Raw genomic sequence first — 10,951 nt, 5'->3', positions numbered from 1 at the left:
CGCTCTTGCTCTGATCCTAGATCACTTGTCGGCTGCAACCATGCTGCAGCCTGAGCCTGGGAGCGAGCATCCTTGCCCGGCTCCCTACTGCCAGTGAGTCCTGAGTGGTTCAACTCCAGCCCACACCTCGAGCCCAGCTGGGCCTAAGCACCGCCCCTGGCCCCCCTCCCCCAGCTGCCTGGCACTGAGCGCTGCCGCGGCTGCAGTTCACACTGGTATTGATCGCTTCCCAGCGCGCGGGGCCGTCGGAACCGGGCTGGCGCTGCTGCCGGGCTGTGGCTGGGCAGGGACTTGAGGAAACTTGTGGGGGGAGGAGAGCGCGAGCCGGAGGGGGGGGGGGGGGCGCGCTGCGGTCTCTCCCTGCTGCTGCTGCTGGGAGGAGGAAGGTTTGGGCTCCGCTGAGGAGGAGAAGCAGCCGCCGCCGCCAGAAAGGAAGAGGCAGGAGAGAGGCATTTGGAACCCCCTAAAGTGCCCCCCGCCCCTGCACGGCAGGCGACATTTCCAGCTTCATGGGCAAAGTGTGGAAACAGCAGATGTACCCCCAGTACACCACCTACTACTACCCCCAGTATCTGCAGGCTAAGGTACGGTACCGCCGGCCTGCCGGGCGCGGGGCGGGGCGGGGCGGCCGGGCTGGGCTGCAGCGGTACTTGCTGAACGTCGTTCACTATCGCCCGAGGCCAGGAGGGGGCTGCGGCGGGGGAGGGGATCGGGTTACACACGCAGACTCAGACAGGAAAGAGCCGGCAGCCCCTTCCTGCCTCTGCCGCCGCTGCTCCTGCCCCTCCAGCCTGGGAGGGGGGGAGCGGGGGCTGGGCTCGCTGCAGGCGGCACAGCTGCCTTCGCCTCCTCCGTCCAGCTCTGCCTTTCCCTCCGCTGCTCCCCCACCCGCTTGCCTTCCCTGCTCGGCCATCCCTCTCCTCGGTGTTCCTCCCGCTCCCAGGGGGCCGTGGCGTGTCTCCTCCTTCTGAGCCGTGTCCTCAACAACCCCCCCTCCCCCCCGTTAAACAGAGATCAGCGCTGCGAAGGGCATTTCTGTGCCCCCGTGGGGCTTTATTGGGCATCTCCTAGGATTTAGTGTCGCCTCGGTCCGCTGTTACACGTTCATTTTAAGCAAAAAACCGAGCCGAAGTTTAACGCCAAGCGCCCAGGCTGCTGCTGCTCTCTATTGTAGCTGCTTTGTAACTTTCAACTGGGAGGGAGGGTGTTTTCAGCTCAGCTGCTGGATCTCAGCTGGAGATGTTTATTTCGGTTTTGTTTTTAAATCGTGTGTTTAAGTGTAAAATAACCGCTAGGCTGGTTTCACCCACACATTGGTTCTCGTTGTCTGTTGGTTACACCTTCAAAAATCATTGTTCACAATTGCTGAACTGAATTTAAAGAAAGTGTCAAAATCAAACTTCTGCCGTTAGTGTTGTGCCCAGTTAGCTGCTAATTGCAGATAAACGGTTGTTTAGTTGCTTTTTGTTAATTGGGTGGAGTTGAAGTCTCTCTCCGCCCTTTTTTGGAGTCTGTAAGGGCCGACAGTCCCACTGCTCTAGAAGCATCATGCTGCAAATTGGCAAATGCAGAGGTGGTTGCATCAGCTGTCTGGGACATTTAGCATAAGCCTCTTCAACCACCAATGTCACTCCTCACAAATCACAACAGGTCATGTCTGGATACAGTGTAAAAAGAAAAGGAGTACTTGTGGCACCTTAGAGACTAACCAATTTATTTGAGCATAAGCTTTCGTGAGCTACAGCTCACTTCATCAGATGCATGCTGTGGAAAGTTTAGAAGATCTTATTATATACACACAAAGCATGAAAAAATACCTCCTCCCACCCCACTCTCCTGCTGGTAATAGCTTATCTAAAGTGACCACTCTCCTTACATTGTGTATGATAATCAAGGTGGGCCATTTCCAGCACAAATCCAGGGTTTAACAAGAACGTGGGGAGGGGGCGGAGGGGGGAGGTAGGAAAAAACCAGGGGAAATAGGCTACCTTGCATAATGACTAAGCCACTCTGTCTCTATTCAAGCCTAAGTTAATTGTATCCAATTTGCAAATGAACTCCAATTCAGCAGTTTCTCGCTGGAGTCTGGATTTGAAGTTTTTTTGTTGTAAAATACGACTTTCATGTCTGTAATCGTGTGACCAGAGAGATTGAAGTGTTCTCCGACTGGTTTATGAATGTTATAATTCTTGACATCTGATTTGTGTCCATTTACTCTTTTACGTAGAGACTGTCCAGTTTGACCAATGTACATGGCAGAGGGGCATTGCTGGCACATGATGGCATATATCACATTGGTGGATGTGCAGGTGAACGAGCCTCTGATAGTGTGGCTGATGTTATTAGGCCCTGTGATGGTGTCCCCTGAATAGATATGTGGGCACAGTTGGCAACGGGCTTTATTGCAAGGATAGGTTCCTGGGTTAGTGGTTCTGTTGTTTGGCATGTGGTTGTTGGTGAGTATTTGCTTCAGGTTGGGGGGCTGTCTGTAGGCAAGGACTGGCCTGTCTCCCAAGATTTGTGAGAGTGTTGGGTCATCCTTCAGGATAGGTTGTAGATCCTTAATAATGCGTTGGAGGGGTTTTAGTTGGGGGCTGAAGGTGACGGCTAGTGGTGTTCTGTTATTTTCTTTGTTGGGCCTGTCCTGTAGTAGGTGACTTCTGGGAACTCTTCTGGCTCTATCAATCTGTTTGTTCACTTCCACAGGTGGGTATTGTAGTTGTAAGAATGCTTGATAGAGATCTTGTAGGTGTTTGTCTCTGTCTGGGGGGGTTGGAGCAAATGTGGTTGTATCATAGAGCTTGGCTGTAGACAATGGATCGTGTGGTGTGGTCTGGATGAAAGCTGGAGGCATGGAGGTAGGAATAGCGGTCAGCAGGTTTCCGGTATAGGGTGGTGTTTATGTGACCATTGTTTCTTAGCACTGTAGTGTCCAGGAAGTGGATCTCTTGTGTGGACTGGACCAGGCTGAGGTTGGTGGTGGGATGGAAATTGTTGGAATCATGGTCAGCTTTCACCCTGATCACACCACACGATCCATCGTCTACAGCCAAGCTCTGCGATACAACCGCATTTGCTCCAACCCCTCAGACAGAGACAGACACCTACAAGATCTCTATCAAGCATTCTTACAACTACAGTACCCACCTGCGGAAGTGAAGAAACAGATTGATAGAGCCAGAAGGGTTCCCAGAAATCACCTACTACAGGACAGGCCCAACAAAGAAAATAACAGAACACCACTAGCCGTCACCTTCAGCCCCCAACTAAAACCCCTCCAACGCATTATTAAGGATCTACAACCTATCCTGAAGGATGACCCAACACTCTCACAAATCTTGGGAGACAGGCCAGTCCTTGCCTACAGACAGCCCCCAAACCTGAAGCAAATACTCACCAGCAACCACATACCGCACAACAGAACCACTAACCCAGGAACCTATCCTTGCAACAAAGCCCGTTGCCAACTGTGCCCACATATCTATTCAGGGGACACCATCACAGGGCCTAATAACATCAGCCACACTATCAGAGGCTCGTTCACCTGCACATCCACCAATGTGATATATGCCATCATGTGCCAGCAATGCCCCTCTGCCATGTACATTGGTCAAACTGGACAGTCTCTACGTAAAAGAGTAAATGGACACAAATTAGATGTCAAGAATTATAACATTCATAAACCAGTCGGAGAACACTTCAGTCTCTCTGGTCACGCGATTACAGACATGAAAGTCGCTATTTTACAACAAAAAAACTTCAAATCCAGACTCCAGCGAGAAACTGCTGAATTGGAATTCATCTGCAAATTGGATACAATTAACTTAGGCTTGAATAGAGACTGAGAGTGGCTTAGTCATTATGCAAGGTAGCCTATTTCCCCTTGTTCTCCCCCCCCCCCCCCCCCACGTTCTTGTTAAACCCTGGATTTGTGCTGGAAATGGCCCACCTTGATTATCATACACAATGTAAGGAGAGTGGTCACTTTAGATAAGCTATTACCAGCAGGAGAGTGGGGTGGGAGGAGGTATTTTTTCATGCTTTGTGTGTATATAATAAGATCTTCTAAACTTTCCACAGCATGCATCTGATGAAGTGAGCTGTAGCTCACGAAAGCTTATGCTCAAATAAATTGGTTAGTCTCTAAGGTGCCACAAGTACTCCTTTTCTTTTTGCGAATAAAGACTAACACGGCTGTTACTCTGAAACCTTGATACAGTGTGTGAACTTTCTTGTGCAGGTTATAATCAGGCTTTTCTTGCTAATGAAAATATATCTGGATTTGTGGCACTTGCAGAACAATAATCTCTTAAATTGTGAACTTGATAAAATGTCGTTTGTTATACCCCCTGTTTTAAAGTAAAACATGAATTATAGTATTTGGCTGAAAAATAAAGTTAGACAATCATGAGAGAATTTAAAAGTCAACAGTGATAAGGCATTGAAATGCATTTCATTGTAGACCAAAACTGATAGGAATATTATGGTGAAAGCCATTTAAATGATATTGAATTACTAATTTTCTCTTAAATGTGTAATCCACATTTTCAAAGATATTGAAGTGAAGACTATTTTGTGTAAATAGTATTGTAGTTTAAAGAAATACTGTGGAATAATCAATGAACTACTTTTTAGATGCCAGGTATGTTTAATGTATCTTTTAAAAATAATGTAGCATAGAGTGTCTAAAGGGAAGCCTGCTGTATCATTCGACATTGAGCTGGATGAATAATAAATACATACTCTCAGGTGAAAAAAACACTTGTATACTGGAACATTCACCTTCGTGATTTGTATGTGCCATTAGTAAGTTCGAAACAAAGTACATAACATTTAATATAGATAATGCAATGCCACTTCAATTATTTACAGGCCAAAAACAAAAAACAAACGAAGAGGGAAACTGAAGAAAGATAATAGCTTGCACTAGCAATTAGGGTGTCGTTTATGATTCTAGAAATCCATGATCCTATGAAATAGTTTTAAGGCCCATCTTCTAAAAGTGTGCTTCCTGTATAAAGTTTTTAATATTGATTTGTGTTGCCATCAATGACATCTTCAAAACATATCTTGCAGTCTTTGCTATAAAATTACTCAGACTGAAATCACATTACTCCTCATCTATTTTTTTCAGCTGAGTAGAACCCACATCCATTTGACCCACATACATGAAATCACAGATTTGGTGATTAAATCCAAATTTCCTGTGCTCGAGATGTCCTGAGTTAAAAAAAGAAAATTGTGGTTCCTTACAACAAATAAAAAGGCAGATAACTGTTTGCCTCAGTATTAAAGTGTGCATAATTCAGCTGATGTAAGCCAGTTTCTCTTCATAAATCTTGTCTGAAAGTGTAGAAAAATTACTTTAATTCATAAAATTCAGTTGCACTATTGTTTAGATCAGAAATAGACTATGTCACCTAATATGTTTACATTCTCTAGTAATTGAAGTAAAATGTCTGTGGTCTTCATTTAACAATGGTTGCAACTGTGCTGAACAGCGTTTGCTAAAGATGTAGCATGAGGGTGAGATATTACTCTGGTTAAAGGAATATACTCTCCTAAACCAGAGCTTTTTTGCTTCACCTTTTGTCCTGATCTGAATAATAATGCAATAGACACTGATTAACAGATGAGCTGCAAATGTATAGTAGGAGATGGCTGGGACAGTTTTGAAGACTAATCTTTCCACAGAAAAGGTCAAAAAGTATTAATTAAAAATTGCAAAAAAAATTTAGTGGACCCGTAAGATCAAATGTTCATATTGTAAAGGACTTTGCCTCAAAAATACATTATGCAATTAAAATGATCCAGTGTATATTTTTACTAACATCTTCATGGCCCTATTAATGAAATATTCAAATTATTTCAGCAGTATACTCTGCTGAAATAGGGAGAAGGGAAATAGTTTGCTGTGATTCAATGACCCCTCCAGATCCAGATGCTGAACACAGTAAAATAGATTATTGAGGCCAGGGACTCCAAAAAATGTGTAGAATAAACAATGAAAGAGAGTGTCCTGGCTTTAGCATGTAAAATAAATATTTATGGCTATTTTAAAAAAGTTTGAAATTGTTCAAAATAGAAATTGAACAACACTCGGCGTCCTCTTAGGAGCAGCAGTATACATACAAGCCAATGAGTTATATGATTCGACATGTCTACTTAGTCGTTTGTACGTGTAATAAATGTGTATTTATTTTGACAAATCTTGTATCACATTATGTGTGGTACCTCAGAGATGCAATTTTTGAAGCATCATTGTAGAGAACATCAACTCTTTGAAGTTTGGGGTTTCTATATATCCCTGTGTGTGATGCAATAAATGAGACTCTTTGTTTTTCACATTTCAATTTTATAATAAACTTTATTATGTAACTCTTAGGTTTCTAAGGAAGAGATTCTCAACTTTCAAATAAAAAAAAAATTCAGTGAGTGTCTGTATTGTGGTAGTGCCCATAGGCTTCAGTCAGAATCAAAGCCCTATTGTGATAGGTGCTGTACAGAGACCATCCATAATGTTTTCTTATGTCAGTACATATCACAGCAATAGGACAAATCCTTACTCAAGTGAGAATTTTCATGGATACTGGTTTTACAATAAATATATATATATAGTACATAGTTTTTAAAAATACATTCATGCTTTGTTTTCCCTTTGTTGAATATGAAGTGGGATTCAGGAAAATCTCAAAGGATGGTCTACCAACTGAATATCGTAAGCAGATAGACAGCTTTCCTTACATTCTAATTCTGTTGACTGGTTTCCGTTTTATAGTGGTGATTTGTTTATATAAAATATATTGTCTGTGCATGATGATGATAATTTCTTCATGCTGTTTGACAATATTTCTTTAAAGATTTTATTAATCTTTATTTTTAATTTAGACAATAATTTTGTGGTGGTCTGCTTAGTTGCCAAACACTTTACAGTAATTAATGAACACTATTTCTATTATTATAGAATCATATTTCCTAAACAATACAGTACTAAGATACAACCTTTCAGAAATGAAAGCTTGTATCTCCGAATGAAGTTTTGTTGTAGTATTTTGTAGCATGCTTCAACTGTGTAATTTGATATCAGCAAAATTTAATGTAGCAACTATGAAAGGAACTAATATTTATAGAACTTGATGGTGCAGGTTTTATACCTATGAAGTATTACTCTAACTTTAGAGGTAGTAGCAAAGACTGTAAATTGATGCAGAAAGCAGATACATTTCATTAGGTAAAATAATTTTTTTTTACAGGCGGATAGCCAAACTTAAAAGGGGAAATTGAAATTTTACACAAGCCTACAATGGTGACGAAAGAGCGAATAGAGAATTTATTGAAATGAATGTTTACATTGCTGTTAAAGCATATATGAAATTGTCTTATGAAGTGACAAAGGACAGTCCTCACTATAGCATTTTATGTGTCAAACTAAGCAACACACTGCTGTAGAAGTGTCCAGTGCAGCATGGTATCTTGCTAGTACAAACATCTTCGCTACTTTATCCAGAGAGCTCTATACGCCACGTAAGTCTGTCATCCTTTTAAATGCACCATAAGACGGGGTGAAAGTAAGATAAGACTTACCGGTACAGGGGCCTGGTGGGGTTGGGGGTCAGCTTCCTCCAGCCAGCCCTTCCACGCTGCCGCCTTTAAATTGCCAGGCTCCTGGGCAGCTGCCCCTTTGTCCTCCCCCTCTGCCCCTTCTTCCCTTCATTGACCCTGGAGAGGGGGGCAAAAGGGGCAGCGATGTTAAAGTGCTGCAGGGGCAGCGCTTTAACGTCAGCTGTGTACGAGCCGGTACTGGCAACCACTTCTTACCGGTACACCGAACCGGCCCACTTTCACCTCTGCCATAAGAACTGCTAAAAAGTTTGTAATGGCTTTTGATCTTATTCCTTAACTATGCAATGGAGACACTTAAAGGTAAATGAAGAGGTTTTTCAAAGTTGTGGTGATATATGACCACGGTCAGGGTTTTAATCAAAACTGAATCCCATTATTCTCTAAAAAGTTTAAGTTCAGATAACTTTAACTTTTGTTTTGTGCCCATTAATGTATTCACCACATCTCACTACAATGAATTATTCCTAATTCTAGTTAATTAGTCAGGCTTATTCTATATGTACTATGATTATGTGTAATATCTCTACATACAAAATTTGTTCTGGCAAGTTAAATATTACAAGAATCTAAAGAATTAGCTGTCTGTAGCCAGAGTAGTTTGTAAGATTTGATAGTCCTCTGTCACACTGTGTGTATCAGCATTTTAAAACTTATTTTCATTTTTAATACTCTACACAGGAATAATCAACACAGAGGAGTAGAAATACCATGAGTTTCAACTTGTGAAATTTTCATGCCATTCTTCCACAGAAGATAAAACTTTCTCCCACTGTTTCTCATGGGAGAAGCTTGGACATTCCTTTCTTTAACCCCTATATTTCTCTTAAACGAAGAATCCACTGGAAGCCAGGGGCATCTCAGGCAGGCACATTACTTCTGCACTCTTCCTGGTCCTGTTGGCTGCATTGGCTTTTGGACAGCATGCTCTGGCAAGGGCTGTGCTTTTTTCAACTCCCACAAATATAGCTGCCCAAAGAATCCCTTCAAGGAGGTTCCAAATTATGGAAGGGGAAGAAGTCTAAGTTACTACAGACTCCATCTGTGTTTGGAGGGGGAAGAATCCAGCAGAGCCATGACAGCTAACCTACCTCCTCCAAATCTGGAGTCCTCCCAGAGACTTACGCAGGGGGCAAAAGAAACATTCTGCAGAGGTGGCACTCTCTTTTTCCCAGCTTCCCAGGCCTAGGTCTGCAGGTTCAGGCTTCCCTCCACATGAAAAATGACCCTGTTATTGAACCGCTCCCCCCTCATATATCAGTTTGTTAAAGAAAGTATAAGGATAGATTTGTATTTGGTTTTTCAAACCAAAACATTTAGAGAAGGCAACCTCTACTCTTGTCCCAGTTAAATCTCCTATTAGCTTTATGGCTTGTTTTGGTAGCTGACTATTAACAAGGAGTTGGAATAAAGCTGTGAGGCTAGTGCAGAAGTGTAATGATAAATTGAGCGACTTCTTTCCAGTATGTATGAAAATGAAGGTCTGAGTCACCCCAGGCATAAGCTAGATTTGATGCTGTTTATAGGACTAATTTAACAACTACAAACCAAATGTTGGTCCCTCTATGTGAATCAGCTTTGCAATAGACTTAAATGGGACCACGATTTGGTGCTACCAGTCTTATGGGAAGGATGCGCCATTAAGCAGCAATGAGAAGCAGATATACCCTTTTGCAAAGCTTTGAAAAATTTACCCAATGCCTGCTCACCAAGGCTCAGCCTATTCACCAAGCTCAAAGACACTTGTGCCCTTAGCCTTAACCCCTCCGGAGCCAGGCTTCTGGCTCCAGTCATGCCCGTTCTGCCCCATCTCACAGTTGTGTGGTCTCTGCTGGTTGGTTCCAAAGACCTTAATCTCCTGCTGGCTGAATTCTGTGCCACTAATTAATGCTAGCCCCACCACATCTACATCAAGTAAATCAATTAAGGCTGCCCCTCCACTAAATCATTTAATCCTTGGCTGATCTCTACCATCAAACCTCCACAAAATAAATTAATTCTTAGCAGCCCCTTTTACATAATAAATCATTTTGTGTCCTCTCCCTCCACACAAGTCTGCAGATTCCTTTGCTGAGGTTGTAGGAGACCCACATATATAGAGGCTGCTGGTAGGGTGAATGGGGCTCATCACACATAGAATCATAGAAATGTAGGATTGGGGTAGACTGCAGTAGGTCATCTAGTCCAGTCCTCTGCATTGGGGAAGGACTAAGTATTATCTAGACCAGTGGTGAGCAATCTGCGGCCCATGGGCCACATGCGGCCCGTCAGGGTAATCCTCTGGCGGGCCCTGAGACAGTTTGTTTACACTGACTGTCCACAGGCATGGCTGCCCGCAGCTCCCAGTGGCCATGGTTTGCCGTTCTCAGCCCATGGGAGCTATGGGAAGCGGGTTGCCCACCACTGATATAGCCCATCCCTGATAGGTGTTTGTGTAACCTATGCTTAAAAACCTCCAGTAATGGAGATTCTACAACCTCCCTAGGTAATTTGTTCCACTGCTTAACTACTCTGACAGTTAGGAATTTTTCCTAATGTCCAACCTAAATCTCCCTTGCTGCACAATACTTGCACAGTGGTTGGGTCCCTGCTGATTCTCCTGCTTCAGAGGTGGCACTGTCTGAGTATGGGTGTGGCAGCATCCTACTCCTAATGACAATGGTGAGTAACCCTGTCAGTCACCCTAACTGCAGCAGTGGGAGCTGAGACATCCTAACTTCTCTAGCAGTGATGGCAGCCAGACTTGTCTCTGCAGATTCAGGAAGACAGCACTGCATTGGTTATCATAACACCCACAAGGCCTAGAAACTCTTTTATTTATGTATTTATTTTAAGGAAAGCTTAAATTCAGCGGAAGTTGATGGCTATCACTCGGGAGAGATCCCTACTTACCCAAAGTGGAATTTCATGCCCTGCTCTTTGCCTTCTACAATAGGAAAGGTCAATAACAATTTTTCAAATGTAATTTATATTTATATTTTTGGTGCTGGTCCAGCAAGTGGTTAGCACATCTCAGGATCAGGCCCTTAAATTGTTTCTCAAAACTACTGGGAACTTAAGCATACTTAGAGAGAGAAAAGGAAATACAATTTTTTCAAAGGGTTTACATAATAAACAGGGTTTTCATAGTTTTCAAGCTTGCCATGGCACAGAGCATAAGAATTACTACAATATTGACTTGACTTTATAATAGTATTATGTTAAATCATATTTCCATAAGAACTGTAAAAATGGATTAGTGGCAGTCTTAGACTCTATATCTAACTAATCAAATAGTGTCAAATCCATATCTGCTCCTCTCTCTTCTGATTTTTAGCGGAAACAACATTTT

At 42.8% G+C, this 10,951-nt stretch overlaps 1 protein-coding gene across 3 annotated transcripts in view; it reads left to right on the top strand.

The window, feature by feature from the left end:
- The first annotated feature begins 202 nt into the window (after positions 1–202).
- Positions 203–10,951, top strand: part of RBMS1 (RNA binding motif single stranded interacting protein 1) — a 211,677-nt gene continuing 200,928 nt past the window's right edge. For 2 of the 3 annotated variants that reach the window (XM_048868594.2, XM_048868593.2), the window contains exon 1: positions 204–584. In XM_048868594.2, the coding sequence (XP_048724551.1) occupies positions 510–584 (75 nt within the window). In that variant the 5' untranslated portion in view covers positions 204–509. Of the gene's footprint in view, positions 585–10,951 lie in introns of all 3 variants that reach the window. The other variant, XM_075117877.1, reaches the window with a different exon arrangement.

This window comes from Caretta caretta, chromosome 11 (assembly GCF_965140235.1).
Source record: "Caretta caretta isolate rCarCar2 chromosome 11, rCarCar1.hap1, whole genome shotgun sequence".
Lineage (NCBI taxonomy): Eukaryota > Metazoa > Chordata > Testudines > Cheloniidae > Caretta > Caretta caretta.
Note: the sequence above shows the minus strand (reverse complement) of the source record. Positions and strands in the feature narration are given on the sequence as shown.